At 42.6% G+C, this 19,177-nt stretch overlaps 1 protein-coding gene across 1 annotated transcript in view; it reads right to left on the reverse strand.

Annotated features, from left to right (window-relative positions):
- LOC108786298 (tenascin-R-like) overlaps positions 1 to 19,177 on the reverse strand; it is a 197,533-nt gene that overhangs the window by 146,619 nt on the left and 31,737 nt on the right. The window contains exon 3 of the mRNA XM_018555557.1: positions 17,229 to 17,699. Coding sequence (XP_018411059.1) covers positions 17,229 to 17,699 — 471 coding nt within the window. The remainder of the gene's footprint in view (positions 1 to 17,228; positions 17,700 to 19,177) is intronic.

Below are 19,177 nucleotides of genomic sequence, written 5' to 3' on the forward strand. Positions count from 1 at the left end.
ATCATTACATGTGGGAACAAGTACCCTATTTTCTTCAGCATTTCACATCCACTGGATTTTGTTTTTAAATAGCTCAAATAAATATAATTCATAAAGCAGGAACATTGCTGCACATGTTTATAGATTAGGCACTTGCTGCTTTTAACCCCTGATGTTTGTCTGATTGCAGTAACTTTGTTGCTGCTGTCTATGAAGTAATGTCGGTTCGTACCTTCCAAATCTACGTGGGGCCTTATAAATGAGAGAAACACAACAGTGAACCAGCATGTGCTCGGAGGGGCTGGTCTGTAGAAAGTGGAACAAACAAAACTGGAGCACAGGTTGTTCATGGTAACTTATCAGGATTTATCTTTCAATTGACGTCGTACTGTTAACTGCCCCAGATTTGTTTTGCTTTTCATTGCTTCCATTTTGCTTCAGCCCCGTGTTCTTCTACATAGCACTTAGTGGGTCAAGTGTTTTTCTATGCTCCCTCTGCTCAGGAAAAAGCACTGACTCTGTAAAAATAAGAAACTTTCTCTAGGATTCTTCCATGATTAAACTGGTCATACACTGGTCGAATTTCAACTGAACCCTGCTGACTCGACCAGTATGTGGCCCATTCAGCACTTCTCCATTCCACAAAAGTATTTTTTTTATTTTCAGCTGAACATTGACTGCATACAATGAGCTGTAGTCACTGATAAGGTATTCTGACAGCAGCACACCCGCTGCTGTCAGAATACAATTGCCCCAGTGGACGAATTCTCCATCCACACAAAGGCTAGCCATATACTGCTCTATTTTTTTTTGTTCAACCTGCGGGCTGAACGAAAAAATAGAGCAGACTCCTCCATGAACACAAGTGTGATGATCAAGGAATCCCGCTGTTTGCATTGTAAACTCATTGGCTGCCGGCTCTGGTTGTATGAAGATTTTCAAGCCAGCTCCTTCGATCAGCTGATCGAGGGATGACGGCCGAAAGCGTGCTGACAGCGGCACACAGTGTGCGAATTTCAGCCACTTCCTCAAAAACTTTCCGAAATTTTCAGTGTCTGGGCACCCTTACAGCATTTGAGAGATTTTTCTCGTTTGTTCCCTGGAAAAAAAACGACAACTGTATTGCCTGCTTCTAAGTCGGCTTGGGGAGTGTAAAAAAAAAATTGGTTTTACATTATTATGTTACCACCTGAAAATGATTATAGGCACAAGACATGTCCAAAACTTTACAGAAAGTTGCTGATTTGCATAGAATGCAAAATGTTTTCCAAGCCCTTCTCCAAGCAGAAGGGGCTAACGCTGGACATACCCATTGAGAGGAATTGATCAAAAGTGGAGCAGACCCATCTTTGAGAGGCATCAAGCTCACAGCCACGCATTTAAAAAAGCTAAACCCTTAACATAGAATTTAGTATAGTAATTAAAGTAGATATAAACCTTGAAGAGGTGACTCTTAGGGGGTTAATCACAAAGGAGCCAAAGGATCCAGCCGTAGCTTCGGCTGATCCTTCGCTCTCTTCGGCTGCCGGAGCCCTTCGGTCACTATTCACAATAGCCCATACAGTAGCCAAAGGCGGCCGAGCGGCTCAGCCAAGCCAAAGGCATATGCTTCGGCTCGACTAAGCCGAAGTGACAGCTGAAGCGGGGAGAACAGCCTGCCAAAGTCCGGTCTTTTGCAGCGCAAATGATAGCGGTGGCGGAGCCAGCCGTGATCTCACGGCTGGCTCCGCCCTGTTGTAATGACAGATCAGCATCCCCAAATGCCGTGACATCACTCCGCCCAGTTGTTATTCATTGGTCGGGACCTGCTAGAAGTTTCCTGGCCAATAGCAAACAGTTGGGTGGAGCTAGCTGTCACTGCTAGCTCCACCCCACTGTTTAAAAAAAATAATATTTATTTAAAAATGTTGCTATTTACCGTATTTTGCGGTCCATAAGACGCACCGCACCATAGGATGCAGGGAGGTCCGGCGCGCCTTATGGAGCACTCGACAGACTGTAGCTTCTGACACAGCTTCTATGACAGAAGCTGTGACAGAAGCTGCAGTTAGTGACCGCTGAGACAGGTGGCGCTGTGATTACAGCGCCACGGTCTCAGTGATCACACAGAGCAGACGAAGAAAGTCCATTCTTCGTCTGCTCTATGGTGATCTCGATCGTCGCCACTGCTCAGTTTCAATACGAGTGATCTCATTAGATCACTCGTATTGAACGAGCAGTGGCTCCTACTGCTGAACGTGATCGCCGCCGCTGCTGCTCGGCTTTAATACGAGTGATCTCATTAGATCACTCGTATTAAACGAGCAGTGGCTCCTACTACTCGCCCGGCGCCCGAAACTGCATGTCTCGGGCGTCGGGATTCGCTCCATAAGAAGCAGGCACATTTTCCCCCTCCTTTTGGGGGGAAAAAAGTGCGTCTTATGGAGCGAAAAATACGGTATTTACATTTTTACAAAATTTTCAACCTTTTTTTTCCCCCAGACTATTTTCATTGATTTTATATTCTGCTTAGTACCACAGAGGTACCGAGCAGAATAGCCGGCATTCAGCTATTCACTTACTGCCGTTCGGCCCCTATCTGAATAGGCGCGAACGGCAGCGAGTGAGCTGCCAGAGCTTTGGCTCAGCCGGTCCAGCCGTGTGAACAACCCCCTTGGTTTGCTGAAGCGCTGTGTATCATAAACACTTGCCATTACTGGCTTATTTTAACTCTGTGTCGCATCTTAATATGGCTAATCTCCTGCAGCCTCTCTGCAGCCACTACTTTCTACATGCACTGCAGTGATAGCTGCGTACCCTTTTTGCAGGTGTTTACCAATACTGACAACAATGGACTATACATGTGTACTGTGTGGTAAAAGGCCCACCTGTAGTCACCCCATAACATAAAGTGCTTGAACAAGGAGCTTCATGGCAGAACACCAGGTATTATTTTACCAAAAATTACTTTAAAATTACATTTTCATGTTAAAGCTTATATGAGAATTTAGTGTTTGAGTTTACATGTATTTTAATGATGAAATACAAGCCTTTGGGTGAACAGCAGGCAGTAATTTGATGTGGTTTAGCTCTACTGCCAAGGAGTCCTTCAAGACAACAAAACAAAACACAGGGAAACAGCTATTCTTATTGATTAGTACAGCATTGTGTGCTTTGCATGTAGTTTTCCTGTACACATTGAAGCTGATATGCTTGTTCGGGTTAATTGAATTATTCTAGGACAATTGAATAATTGTCCTAGAATGTGAGACACACACATCTTCATTTTTCTTTTGGCTATTTGCGGGCTATGTCTCAGTGGGCTTTTAACTGGCTATGAGCAGGGTTTGAAACAAATGTATTTGGTATGGATACCTGCAGCAATGTGTCACATCCCCAAATCTTAAGGTGACATTAAAGTCAGGAGTTAAATATTAACAATGCATTCAAATACCTTAACTATTAACAACAATGTATTTTATTTGTGTATCACTCAGCTGTAGATACTCAAATCATCTCTGAATTGGTGCTGACACTGTCCTTACTTCTGGAGGGTGATTACTTTTGTTCCACATGGTCCCTGTGTTTGTTGTGAAGTAGACACCGCTCCAAGCTCACTCCCGTGATAGACTATTACTACAATGAAAATTAGCTAACTACACAAGATATTGTACTCCATCCCAGGAGTGAGCTTGGAGTGGTGGCTACTTCACAACACACACGGGGACCATGGGGAACAAAAGTAGCCACCCTCCAGAAGGAAGGACAATGTCAGCACCAATTCAGAGATGATTTGAGCCTCTACAGCTGAGTGATGCACAAATAAGATACATTTCTGTTAATAGTTTGGGTACTTGAATACAATAGTTTGGTGTCACTTTAAGCAAAAAAGAGTTGCCTTTCTTATATATGTTGAAACATGTTGTCTATTATGACATTTTACCCAACATGCAAGGTTGAAGTTGAGGTAAAAAAGAGCTAAAATAATTTTAAAACTATTTTATATATTTTATGAAAATTACCAAAATAGATTTTAATGATATTTGATGAGAGTTCTTTGTGCCTTAAAAGTCCCATTTAGTTTCTTTTAGGCTTTGGTTTTATCTAATAATTATATCTGGTGAACCTTGGCACAATGCTAAGATTGCTCCTAAACTTTACTGCTTTATAATAGCAAAGAGTTTGCAGTAAATTTAGTCCTTCACACTATGCACAGTGCCACAACATTTCTGAGGTTATTGTCCTTTAAATGGGAAAAAAATAAACATTTTCAACATAAAATGCAGGGGCTGCCATAGCTTACCTCCTTTTGAAATGCTAGCTGCCTGGCTCTTTTGCAGGACCCCTGGGTCCCATATTTTCTCAGTCACTGACCTTGAACAAATATATAATTCAGGAAAGTCAAAGCAAACTCAGGAGTACTCTTCTGCATACTTATTCTAGGACAGTGACTTCAAGTAATGAGGCTAGAAGTCTACGATAATGAACAGGCTACTAACAAGAATAACAAGTCATAAATAGCAGGCTTCACATTTCTGTCAGTTGAGGTTTCCTTTAAAAGCTAAACAGAGGCTGTTTGTGTATTGGTACAATTTGTATTTAGGTAACCTCTTGCAATGCTGCTACCAAGGATAATGCGTACTGCAGCATGGATGACTAGCCTAAGCAGCATAAAGAATGATAGAGTTATGCTTTGCTTAATTAGTTTACAAGGCAAGATCCCTAACTTAGCGAACCACTCAGAAACAAGAACATATTAACACAGCGGAAAATTCCCAAGGTGTACGTAGTCGTTAAAAGCTAGTGTTAGCTATATGAATAGGTAGATAAGCCCAGTTATAATTTCAAAGGACCTAAGGAGCCTGAAAGGCTTTCTTTAGCATACCATGTAGTATATTAAAGCTACATTATAAGTATTTTTTTGGGTTATACTTATAGCCATTTGTATATAATTTAAGCTGTTCTGTCCCTGGGAAACTATAAAATTCAGACTTCATTAACTCCAATTTGTTCACTACAGGCTAATTAAACACTGATACGCTACGGAAAAGAATAGCTGAAATAATACAATTATTTGGTTTTCTGAGCTTTTTATAAGTCATTTAAAGCACATTATGGCTATTCTTATTCACTGCATGATCTATATTGTACTGACCTGTATTCTTTTGTGTATTAATATATCTAATCTGACATTTTGCTAAAGGTGACGCTGTTGATTAAAAAAAATTATAATATCTTCAGTATCTAGCATTTCGAGGTGGTGTATGCCTGCATCTCCCCAACGCACCTTGTGGCTCCTAACAGCAGGCGGTGGGGACACACAACGTGGCTCCTTACAGCAGGCAGTGGGGGCACAACCTGTGGCTCCTTAAGCAGGCAGTGGGGACGCACCCTTTTGCTGCCTTACAGCAGGCAGTGGGGATGCACCCTGTGGCTCCTTACAGCAGGCAGTGGGGATGCATCCTGTGGCTCCTCACAGCAGGCAGTGGGGATGCACCCTGTGGCTCTTTACAGCACACATCCGACAAAACCAAAATAGTTCTCTAGGGACATACTAGTGATATATTGGCTAGGAAAGAAGGGTAGCTACAGTGCAGAATGGCGAGATGTAGGGATCCAACATACCTGTCTGCACTGCTAAGTATTATTTATGCACTTTAACAGGAGGCTTTTTAAAATTGTCTTTTATTAATAACAGTGTCTCTTTAAGGTTGCGTGGCAGAACCCCATTGCTCATCCCATGAGATATATAGTTTAATATTTGGCAACTCTGCATATACGCATGCTATATAATGATTGTATTTGCAAAAATCACTATTTGATATGCAGTTGTTATCAAAATTATTCAGTAACAATTCCAGGATAACTATGTAGAAACTAGATGTCATATGGATTGACCTGCTGACATTAATGCCCAACATTCTCCCAGACAAGTCCTTGACAGATTCATCTACAAAAACCATTGGCCAAACAATGATTCCACAATCTGCTTACAGCTATGCAATGGGGTTGATTTCCTAATAGAATAAAGACTATTCACTCAGCAAAGTGAATTTCCACTTGACAAGTACAATTTCACTTAGCTTAGTAAATGTGGTGAAGCTCCGTTGACTTCATATATACAATCTTTTAAAAGAAAAAAATCATTTTTTTAAACTTTTCCATACACATGATTTGTTGTTCTTTGCAATGTGAATTTTCACCACATTCAATAAGCTAAGTGAAAATTCCTTACCAGAGTGATCATTTATGTGGCAAAGTGAGCATGCTTTACTGCTTTAGTCAATTAATACCCCAATGAACACAACAAAATAAGTAGAAATTTTGTTATGCTGTTCAGTGGCTAGTAATGTCCCCACTTAGCACTATCCAAGGACAATATAGCACTAATAGAAACCCAGTGTAATTAACTGGACAACAATTAGCAGCACTTATGTGGAAAAATTAACATTATCAAAAGTTTTGATTCAATTAATATAGTTTTAAAACTTTAAGCCACCTAAAGCATTGTTTTTGGTAGAACAGAAAATAATTGACAATTCACTGTTGATGACTCTGAGCTATACACAGGCAGAGAAAACTTCAAAAGGATCATTGCCTAGCTGTTTCTCTTTTTATGTTAGCATGTGGAACCTTTCAAACTGTAAATTGAAGGAGTTCCAGGATAAGCTTTAAAGTGTATATCTAGCTAAAATCTATTTATTTTTTAGTTTTGGGTCAAGAAGGAAGCCCTATCAGGTTTTACTGCTGTTTGCCTGCTGACCCATTTGGAAGATTTCCCCTCAATTACTGTCTGAGTTGCAATGTTATCACCAGTAATATGAAGTGATGGTAAATCTCTCTTAGGGGAACATAATGGCAACAAAAACACTTGTTTATAAGTTAAGTGGAAGAAGGCTTCCACTTTAGAAACTCCGTTAGACAGGAAGTAAGAGGAACTCTTCCTAAAAAAGACTTATGGGGCTCTAAGTCAACTCCCAATGATGTAATAATGCCTACTGGACCCCATCATATAATATGCATTACGACAGAGTGACTCATATGTTTTCTGAGGCTCTATTACTATACATAGTTACATAGTTACATAGTTACATAGTTACATAGTATTTGAGGTTGAATAAAGACATTAGTCCATCAAGTCCAACCTATTAGGATCAATCTCAGGCAACCTCAGTAGTAATGTTTATAAATAAAAAATAACAGAGAATATATACCGTGTTTCCCCGAAAGTAAGACCTACCCCGAAAATAAGACCTAGTGTCTTTTTTCGTGAAAAAAAAAAAATAAGACACTGTCTTATTTTCGGGGAAACACGGTATATATATTTGATCTTAATAAGTTATTTGATGGACAAAAGTCCCCAGTTTTTCTTATGTTCCTTATATTCCTGGATGATGTTTTCACATTTCTGCTTTGTGTTCATATAAATAATTGTATGCCTTTTTTGCTTTATAAATACCCAAAGAATTGTGCTCCGTAAAAATTTGCAACCTTGAAAAAAAAATGTTTGCTGTTTTTCTACCTTAGATAGGGGGGCAAATGTAGATGGGAGAAGTTAAGATGTATCTATACGCAATTGCCATGAGAACTTTCAATATGTTAACTTTCAGTGCTATAGAGAAAGCTTGTGATTTTGCATACAGAGAGAAGAAAGTCACCTAATTTATGGACTTCTATTATGGGGACAGACTAATCAAACCAAATTTGAAAACAAAATGAGGGATATCACAGAGAGAGGACTACTAGACTATTTAGAAGTATATATGAATGGACCATATAGAAAATTTATGAGAACACTGTTAATAATTAAAGCCATCAACAAAGATACAAGTACAGTTGCATGATTTGCTTCAAAAATTTAATAAGGTTACATCACATAATTCCATACCAGAAGGTTGATGCAGGGATTTTTCTAGTTGCCATTGGGGTTGGGAAGGATTTGCCCATTAAAGAGAGCTGGACTACACTTTGCACATATTCTATTGCTTCTTCTCAATCAACTGAGGGTTTTTAGGGTGCAAGTCTTTTTTAAAGGTTGTATTCAATGGACCTATTTTTGTAACTATGGGGTCTATTCACAAAGCTGTCGAAGGATCTAGCCGTAGCTTTGGCTGATCCTTCGGCTAGCTTCGACCCCAGGACCCCTTCAGTTAAGTAGAACCGAAGGGCTGCTGTAGGGCTATTCACTATAGGCTGTACAGCTCCCGAAGTTGGCGGAGGGGCTCAGTTGAGCCGAAGGTCGACAGCATGCTACTGACTGCTGGGCGGAGCCAGCCGTCATCTCACGGCTGGCTCCAGCCACTTGCACAGACAGTCACCGCTAGGTCCACCCAATTTGTTTTGTTTTTTTCTAATATTTTTTTTCTTTTCGTCAAAATATTTTTACAAATTTGTCTATTTATTTACATTTTTAAATTAAACAGCCAAGGCCAGCTACCGTGTGCCCAGATTTGTACTCTGTTGAGCCGGCAATGTTCACATTTAACTGCTCATACCAGCGGTTACAGGCGATAAGGGCCTCTGAGTCTCTGGTCTATGAACCACTCTAATGGACCTTGCATGCCCCATATTTTCAAAAATGTAGACCTTTCCTACTGGGAACAGTCAATAACATAAGTGTAGACATAAAGGACGATGACCTGTAATTAATATTTATATTCAATTCTGCCTGAGATATTATTTTGTTTCCCTGATGCACAATATCCAATGTGCCAGAAAAGTGAAGTCGGATGTAAGCTGGCCTTCATTCTAACATGACCTTGGTGCTCAATAATAATCTTGCTTAAGATCATTAAAATCTCCAGCATGTGTTGAGAGAAACATATGGCTGGTCATTGGGTTTTGGCAGCATGTGATAATTTGTTAAAACTTGTTCACCGGGCAGAAATGTTATCACATATTTGGACAGGTGATTTATTACCTTTAAGAAATATCTTCATGTAATGAGAAATCCCAGCTTAAATCCTGCATAATAAGGTATCATTTACCCTTTATTTCTGCAAGCAAGTAATGACTGGCAAGGTTTAGACTGGCCAAATATCTGCCCCCAATCCCACCCATATTCATGTCCATTCAAAACTACAATTGTCATTGCATTAGGAAAACTGTAGTTTGTCCCAGCAATACCACACAGTTAGTGGAAGTGACGTTGCTGCTTCCTTGATACCTCCTCTAGGCGCCCAGCTGTAGCTGCGCTTTCTCCAACCAAGCTATGCTGTCACAGACTTTACAAAGGTAGTTCTCTCATAAACTAGAATGTTTCAATATAAAAAAATGATCACATATATAATGTACATATTTAACAGAGGTTATGGGGCAAATTTTCAATTATCCCAGAGTTCAGCTTTGAAGGACATTTTGGTAGAATAGCGGAGTTTCCCTTTGTTGAAGGGATGGACTGATACCAAGTATTTCGGCGAGTACTCGAACTCGCCCAAATGCTCCGATATTTATCCCAATCCCGGAACTTCAGGTCAGAGGAAGATTCCCTCTGACTGGTAGTGCCGCGAGGAAACATGGAGCCGGCTGCGCAGCCAATCAGGAAGCCAGGCCGCGGGTAATGACTCGCTTCCCGGGCCAATCAGCATCGAGCCAGCCAAACAGCATGGAGCCGGCTTCCCGGCCAATCAGCGGGTAATGAACCACCTCCCCGATTCCTGATTGGCCAGCAAGCCAGCTCCATACTGATTGGCTGGGATGCCGGCTTCCCGGCCAATCAACATTGAGCTGCTATAAAGCCGGCTCAATGCTAATTGAATCCCTGGCAATCAGCATGGAGCCAGCCAAACAGTATGGAGTCAACTTCCCAGCCAATCAGGAAGCTGGACAGTGGGTAATGACCCTCCTCCCGACTTCCTGATTGGTTGGAAAGCCGACTCCATGCTGATTGACTGGGATATCGGCTTCCTGGCCAATCAGCATCAAGCTGGCCAAACAGCCGGTTCGATGTTGATTGGCTGGGAAGCCTGCTTCTCAGTTAATCAAAATCAGGCTTGCCAAACAGCCTGGAGCCGGCTTACCGGACAATTAAGAAGCTGGGCAGCGGGTAATGACACACTGCCCGGCTTCCTGGTTGCATGGGAAGCCAGCTCCATGCTACGGGAAGTACCAGTATCGGTATTCGGTATCAACGAGTACTAAAGTATAAATATTGGTACTTGTGATCGATACCGAAAAACCGGTATCGGTGCATCATTATTTCGTTGTCTAAAACTTCCACATGGAATAACACATAGGTGTCCTTATCTTCAGCTCTCACAAGCCCTCAACGTGAAAGTAGAACCCTTGTCCCACTGTTATTTGCAGTGCTTGGCAGACTATAGTCTAACTTTTAAAATACAGTGGTTCCCATCGAGAACATTTGTATCTTTTGGTGGCGCAATGATGCCAGATGTTATAAGCAGGTTTCACTGTGGGTAAAAGCATTTTTAATAATACAGTCATGGATTACTTTTTAAAATACCCCGTTAGTCATCCATTACCTAAATATCAGTTACCCAGATGTAAACAGCATGACAATCTGTTATATTTTACTGAATAATACATCTTGAGTAAACTCTGGGTTTAGCCAAAAAAAAGTCTTTTGATACTGCATGTGCTTTCCATTCAGATGAACAGCACCCTGCTATGTCTTTCAGTGAACAACTTACATAGAAGTTTGGAAGGCACACATTTAGAGGGAATGTTTTCATGTTGATAAAGAGCACAGTAAGAAATACACATATATAGCACAGGTGCAAGTACATTTAATTGTTGACTGTGCAATATATTGTTAATAAAGAGGACATTTACATAAAATTAAATACTTAGATACAGACCAGCATAAACATAGAAAGTAGATCACAAGGTTTATATGTATGGTGCTTAAATTTCAAATCTGGGCATTTTTGAACCACTTCCGGGCCGCAATACGTCTATAGACGGCGGCCCTTTGAAGTGGTTAAAACAAGACGGGAGCGGCTCAGCAGGTCTCCATGAAGTGATCTGAGCGAGATTCAGTAGCTTCCAGCCGCTGATCTCTCCTCTGATCACTGGACCCGGAAGTGATGTGTATTACATCACTTCCGGTGTCACTGTACACAGTCTCCGGCTCTTAGAGCCAGGAGATGAAGCTGGGGAAGCAGATCTCTGCTTCCTCAGCCTCTTTGGGGTCCCTAGGTGACATTAGGGGTCTGCAAGACCCCTGATGTCTCCATAAAGATGACCTGTCACACCCTATCTGCTATTACATAGGGTGCTTGTTAGCTCCCTATGTAATAGCAATAGGGTTAGTGGAAGTAAAATAAAGTGTTAAAAACTTTTAAAAATGAAAGTAACATATAAGAAAAATAATAAAATGCAAAAAAATGTTTTTAAGACCCTCGCCCCCCACGTGCACGCACATACACACGCAAACACACGTCGGTGCGCCTACGTGCGAAAGCGACAATTGCGCTACACATGTTACATATCGTCGTAAACGCCGGAGCAAGAGCAATAATTCTAGCACTGTCAATGACTGTTAGCACTAAACTGATGAGTGGTAAACACGTTTAAAATGTTGTCTATGGGAAATTTGGGGTATTTACTTTTTTGCGGCTTCACGGGCGAACGCAATTTTAAGGCTTGACATGTTTTGGTATCTATTTACCCGACGTGATCCTGTCTTTCATATTTCACCAAAAAAAATGGGTATTATATTATGTTTCTGTGCACTAAATTTTAATTTCTTTTATTTTTTCCTAAAAATACGGGTTTGAGAAACATTTGTGCAAAAACCGTGCGACGTAAAAAATTGCACCTAGCATTTTGTTATTCAACAGGGCATCAGCTTTCAGACAATATATCATTGTTGGGGATCCAAAGCTGTTTTCTAGTCAAAAATGTATATTTTATAAAGTGTGCGCGAATAGTAGGAAAATGCCCCGGATGGCAAGTGGCTAAAGGAGAACTATGGGGTCAGGGCTTTTCCCCATAGTTTTCCTTAGGGTAACGGGAGGACACAAACTAGCGTCCTCCCATCACCCTAAGCTCAGTATACCGCGAGCTACAGCTCGCGGTATACTGAGACGCCGCAGCCGGAGTGGATCCCGACATCGATGTCGAGATCCGCCCAGCTGCGTGAGTGACAGCTGGCTCTGCCTATCTAGAGGCAGAGCCAGCTGTACCCGACCCCTCCCCCGTCCGTTCTGCCAGTCAGCGCTGGTGGATCGGAGCGGGGAGGGGGGAATCCATCCCCTCCCCTGTCACGGCAGAGAGCCGTGACAGGATAGAGAAGTGAGCGTACACCAGCATATGTCAGGATCCAGAGCACCCCCAGGTGGCGCTGGAGCCGGGTCCTGCAGTTCCTGTGCTCACCTGCGGGTGTCTCCAGCAGCCAGGAACTGTAAGGAACCTGCAGCTCCAGTACTCACCTGCGGGTGTGCCCCAGCTGTGACTGATCATCCCATCACCTGGTGCTTCCTGGGAGGGTATTTAGGCCCTCCCTGCAGTCAGGAAGCTGGGTCAGTATTGTAGACCTGTCTGCCATTCAGTTACACCTGTTCCCAAGGCACCCCAGCAAGACCCCTCATGTCTCTTAGCCGAGTATCGGTCAGAAGCTGAAAAGCTCGAAGAATGGACAGATTGTTCAGATGATGAGGATTGGGTCGACTGCTCTGAGGATGAGACTGTGGATGACCGTTTTAGATACTCGGGGGTTCGTTCCAGTCCAGCCGGTTCCCGCTCCTGTTCGGGACGATCCTGTTGCTGTTCGGGATGTTCCTTTACCGCACTGCCCTCCTGTTAACGACTCGGCTTGTACCAGACCACTTTTCTGGTATCCCGAGGCCTGCTGTACATCTGCAGGCCTGTTACCCCTCTTTGTTGGGTTTGTAGTTTTGTTGAAAGGTCCCCAAGCTCTGCATTACTGACCTCTCCTGTAAAGCTGTACTCCGCAGTTATGCCATTTCACCACAAAATGTCATCAAATTTCCAAGCACTATTCCACCAAGAAGACTAAGGACACACTCTGAGTGTGGAGAGTCATGGACCCTACAGGGCCCTCATATACAGTGTAATAATGCAGACAGGGGAGCTAATATGATGTCATCATGTCAGTGCCACTTTCTGCATTTTTGAAGACCACACAGCCCAGGGGATGAGGCACAAAGGAAAAGGACCCAGCGCATTACCTGATTAGCCTGAAGATATCTGGAAAAGTTAGGTTTGAAAAAGCTTAAACTACCATTGAGGAACCCTCTAGAGGGGAAGGTCCGGAAGGAAGCTTCACAAATGTTTCACTGGTCCCATAGGCACACTACTTGTGTCAGTGGCCTACCATTTGGCAACAGGCTGTTTTTTTTTTAAATGATCAGCTGTAGACAGAAGATTGCCTGTTTTTCATAGAGTAAGCTGCAACATGGCAGCATTACTTTCACAGTGCAAAGGTCTAAAGTACATCATTCCTACATCACAAAAACATTTAAGAAATGACCTGCATAAAATACCTTTTGAGGTCTGGAATCTACTCTTACTGTTTGTCAGATGAAGTTTTCTTTTAAAGTAGTTTTCAACTCTTTATAAATGAATCTGTAAACTGAAGCATTTCTGTAATTCTGTATTGCTCTACCTGTCAGTTTGGCCCTGTGCCATGTCAGTGACCTAAGGCTGAACTCCAGGCAAGCAGCTAAGATCACAAAAACATATATAGGAGCTGTTTTTACTTCCATTTACATCTATTTAGTTATCTCATTTACACAACCCTAATGGACAGCACAGCGAGCCGGTGACCCGACTTTTCTCTACTGCAGTTAAGCAACACAGCTAGGCCATCTTCATGCCCACAGTGCAAGAAGCAGCAACAGACTAATGAGGTCATTTGTCTTCTGTCTCACCCAATCAGCATGCTCCTTGTCAGTACATGCTTGTGTAGGAGAGCCTGACCCCTAGTGCTGTACCTTCCTCTCACAGCCTGACAGCCGCTATACATGGAGTTACTAAAAGCTGAAATCAAATCAAATGCAGGTATTTTCAAAAGCTGCAATAAAACACATTTTTTTTTTACTGTATTCAATGTTTTTTTTATAACTGCTTAGAGTTTTGTGTGCTCCTGGGGTGCATCCTATCATGTTTTAGGGCCAGTTCACACCATCCCCAGTGTGTTCCGGCCCAATTTGGTGCCTGAACGCACTGGATCGCATTCTGGCCAGCTCACTTTGTTTTGGGGCAGGAGGGGGTGTGGCAGTGCCTTGAACTCAAAGGCACCACAGCCACGCCCTCCGGGCCCAGTGCGATCACCCGCACCAGAATGCGTGGCACATTAATGCCCTGTTTCCAGTGCGGTCAGAAAATTGCTGCATGCACTATTCTTTCTGACCGAACCAGACTGGAACGCAGGCATTGATGTGCCATATGTTTCGGTGTGGTCAATCACACTGCGGCTGGAGGGTGTGGCTGCGGTAGCATTGATTTCAATGCACCGCCACGCAAATCATACATCAAATACTGATTTTTTTTTACCTAGACAGAATAAATAAAAATTATACAAAAACACTATACAATCCTCTTGGTAGGGAACATCATGAGAGTCTTCTTGCCGTATGTCACTGAGAAAGCAAGGCATGATACTGAAGATTACTTGCAAGCTGTTAGGCAGTATTTTCACACCCATCAAAGATGAGAGGCATCTCTCAGAAACCTTTAAAGCTCCAAAACACCCCAAATATACAGTATCTGGACTGCTAACCAAGATCTACAATTGTTCATCCGCTTGTGACATTTTTAGGAGTGGGGTTGGGGAGTTGTTTCCTGCCGTGACTCAATTTTGGCACAAATTTGCCTTTATTTAATGATGCTTAGCATATCACTTGACATACTGCTCCTGACAATGTGGCTTTCACTACAGTAATAATTGGTAATGGAGGTTTCTTCCCGGGATCACATACACCTAATTATTAGGTTTATACATACAGTATATAACTCTCCCTGATACTTTCATAGACACTTAATCATGTCTGTTACCTCATTCTTGTCTTGTCATTTAAGGATCTTCAGCATTTTTATCAAAGCAGATATAGTTTGTTTTTGGAAAGAGATTCAATCAATTTATCTAACTCAGCCTTTCTCAACCAGGGTGCAGTGACACCCTGGGATGCCTTCTTCCTTCTTAAGGGGTGCCTCCAAAGTTCCACAGAGCGTCATGACTCTGATGTGAAAAGGGCTCCTAATGGGAAAAAGGGAAGTCTGTTGTGAAAGGAGGGGGCTTCTAAAGTGAAGGGGAGCTTAATTTATCTAACTCAGCCTTTCTCAACCAGGGTGCAGTGACACCCTGGGATGCCTTCTTCCTTCTTAAGGGGTGCCTCCAAAGTTCCACAGAGCGTCATGACTCTGATGTGAAAAGGGCTCCTAATGGGAAAAAGGGAAGTCTGTTGTGAAAGGAGGGGGCTTCTAAAGTGAAGGGGAGCTCCTGATGTAAAGGGGTAGTCTAATGTTAAAAGTGGGATTCTTATGTGAAAGGGGCCTCTGATGTGAGTGGGACTTTGACGTGAAAGGAAGGGGCTTCTAAAGTGAAGAGGGGCTCTTAGTGTAAGAGCGGGTTTGAGGATTTGAAAGGAGGGGGCTTCCAAATTGAAGGCTGCTAAAGGGGGGCTCTGATGTGACAGGGGTTCCTAATGTGAAAAGGAGACTCTGATGTGAATAGGAGAACCCCACTTATTTGTGTTTTTGCATGGGTTCCCCCATTACAAATCCATAACAGACCCTTATCCTAGATAGGAGTCTGGTATGGATTTTTAATATGGATTTTATTATGGATTTTGGAAGGACCACACATCATTTGTTACATTTATAGCTCTTACATTTTTTACTGGAGTGCCTCAAGATGTATGCATAATTTAAAAGGGTTCCATGACTGGAAAAAAAGGCTATTGTTTAACATGGTATTTGATAAGCACATACATTTTCACTAACATTATTAGGCTACATGCACACAGGGCTTTTATGCGTGTCTGGGGATTCCTGCAGCAAGAACCAATAGATCATTGCTGCAGGATTCCCAGGTAGGTCTGCACCCAGATAGCAATCAATTGTGCTGCAAGTTTGAAAATGACTTGCTAAACTATTGCAGACTTGCCAAGCTTCACAATTTTGTTGCACAATTACAGCAAGTCTGCATTGCAAGTCTCCAGACCAGCGTGCTTTGCAGAGCTCTTGCTAAGACCTGCAGGACTATTGCTGTAGACTTGACAAGCAAATTTGCTACAAATTCAAAAATTGTCAACTAGAACTTGTGCTGCAAGTGTTCTGCAAGTCTACAACTTGCCAGGAATGTGTGCATCAAGTTAACAAGAATTGTTAACTGTATTATCATAATCAGTGTTTTTGGCATTGGATTTAAATAACAAAATAATACTCGTTAACAATGTATCTTTTCTAATCCAATATAAAATGGTTATTATTAGTTTCACATCTTCCAGAAGTTCAAAAATGTAAATTCATTTTAAACACTAAATGGGCCCATCTGAATTTCTGTGAACAATTTTGCATTGCCTCAGATGGAGGTAATCATTTTGCATAAACCGGGCTGTTGGAACAGTGGAACCTCATTTCTATAGATTAGATTCCAAAAAAAGGCGCTGAAGCTCTTCCATCATCCAAAAAACAAAATTGAAATTTTTTTCCCTTAAAATATTAATTAAGATATGAATCCTAAAATATAATTACACCCAAGACTGAAATGTAATTAATCCCCAGGGCCTCTACTTACCTCTCCGTGCCTCCATGGATATAATCTGTTGGCTGGAGGGTCGTTTTCATCCATCGATTACAATTAATATTAACAATTGCAGGGTTTATACAGTATATACTTAAAAATAAAAACACACAGGCCATTATTATTGCTTCTGCAGAGTTTTTCTGTAGCCCTTTATTTATCCCGGACATGAAAACATACTTTGTCTTGTGGCCTATATTATAGCCACTCCCCAAGACTCCCAACCACAGATGGCTCTAAGTGCACGTCAAGTCTACAGTCTGGCCAGAAGATTTTCCAACTCATACTGCTAGCTAGCTGAAGTGCTCAGTAAGTGAACACTGTCCATTTTGAAGGCTCTCCTAACAATACATGATATGGCCCCACTGCACAATTACTAGAGGAATATTGCTTAACTTTTTCTGACTGCAGCTATGGTCGCTTTAACCGCTCATAGAAATTCCACGTTGCGAGCTGTTTACATTTGTTGTATTTTTATCATACATCCCTGTATCAAATAATGATAATTAATAGTCCAGTTTCTTGGGTTGTGTGCACTTACCTTCAGAACAGTCCTGCCCACTGTACCCCTCCTCGCACTCACAGACACCATTCTGGCACTGCCCTCTGCCACTGCAGGCATTCACACACCACATGCGCCCGCAATCCTCTCCGACATAACCATCTTGGCATACGCAGGTCCCATTGGCACAACGTCCTTTTCCCAAGCAGTCACCTGGGCAGCGGAGTTCATTGCAGCTGACACCCGTGTATGGCTCTTGGCACAAGCATTGTCCATCTTGACAGTGCCCATGAGGGCTGCACTCCTCTGGACACAGCAGGTCTGTGCACCACTCGCCGGTGTAGTCTGGCTCACATACACAGATGCCCTCTATACAGGTGCCCCTCCCAGAGCAGCCTAGTGGGCACAGAGGCTCTGAACAGTTCTCTCCTCCCCAGCCTTGGCTGCACACGCAGGAGTCCAGACTGAAGTTACCATGACCACTGCAAGGAGGTGCAAATTCCGTGAGACCTGTGAAGACAGGAAATAATTGCATAAGTAAAAATTGTTGAAATTCTGGATGTATACACATGCCTTGCTGGAATATTGAACAATAATATTTACAATCATATATAAAAAATGATCATTGTAAACAGGTGTAGCCAAATGTCATAGGGCCATGGTTATATATCTAAATAGTCTCATATCTTAAACAAACATTACACTAACTGTCATTCCCATAAATACAGAGATCATCCACCTAGATAATGTGATCTATACACATATCCACCTCATTCTAGTTACTAAACCCATACAAGTCTATTGCGATGTTTCTGATGAAAGGTCCCCCCTGCAGAATGTGGAAGTGTACCTGCACCACGGGTTTCAAGACGAGGATATCTGCATCATCAGCATGGAGGCAAGTGTAATGCACGTCATTACCTAACAGATAGGCTGCAAACTGTGAGAACAGGAAATCAACATTCTACTACTCTCATTTTGAATACATGAGTACCCCAGGGTTGTGTGTTCAGTGCAATCCTGTTTACACATGAATGTATTCCTATCCATGCCACTAATACTATAGTGAATGCTCGCTGATGACACCACTCTAGCCGGACATATACATTTATGATGAGGCAGACAATCGGCAGGAAGTTCCAAATCTAGTTGAGTGGTGTACAGATAACAATCTAATATTAAATGCCACAAATATATAAGGGAATCATTGTGAACTAAAGGAGATCCAGGAAGATCCTGCATTCCCCTTTGTACATAAGTGAAGAGGAGGTGGAGAGTGTGAATAACTTAAATTCCTGGGTATTTCTATTTGGTGAAGAAGGTTGTTCTTCTTTAGGAGATTTAAACAGTCTGGATTGCCCATAAAGCAAAAGTGTAATGGTGAGTTTCTGGTAGGATGCCTTTCCCCTCCTCCATTGAGGTTTTTCAAAATTTTGCTTTAAATATACTGTGTGTGTATATATATTAGGGATGCACCGATAAATTGGCTTCCGAAACATATCGGCCGACAATGGCACTTTTGGCAAAGTGCATCCATTCTTTCTCTCCTCCCCGCTGGGCGCTGCTCTGTGTCCCAGTGGGGAGGAGAGAAACTGTCACAAGCGGCCGAGCGCTGCGGCAAGAGAGCGCAGTGAGCGGGCGGCAGGGGAGGAATGGACTGGGGGGCAATTGCCACAGGGCCTCTCTGCTGCCTTTAAAAACAGCCGCTGCCCGTCACTGGCCCCCGCTAAAAGAATCCTCTGGCCGCCGGTGCAGTGGCTCCCTCCGCCGCTACTTACAGAGTACAGAGCCGCTACAGATGCGGCTCTGTACTCAGCGGCCGCTAGCTCCTCAAGGCTGACCTCTGGAGGCCCCCACGGGTGGCCCTCTACAGTGCCTGATTAGATCCAGCCAGCCTGGATCGCATCGGTATGTGATCCCGGCTGGCTGGATCAGGCACTGTAGAGGGCCGCCCGTGGGGGCCTCCAGAGGTCAGCCTTGAGGAGCGA

This window comes from Nanorana parkeri, unplaced genomic scaffold, assembly GCF_000935625.1.
Source record: "Nanorana parkeri isolate BGI_ZX_2015 unplaced genomic scaffold, ASM93562v1 scaffold201, whole genome shotgun sequence".
In the NCBI taxonomy this organism is placed as follows: Eukaryota; Metazoa; Chordata; class Amphibia; order Anura; family Dicroglossidae; genus Nanorana; species Nanorana parkeri.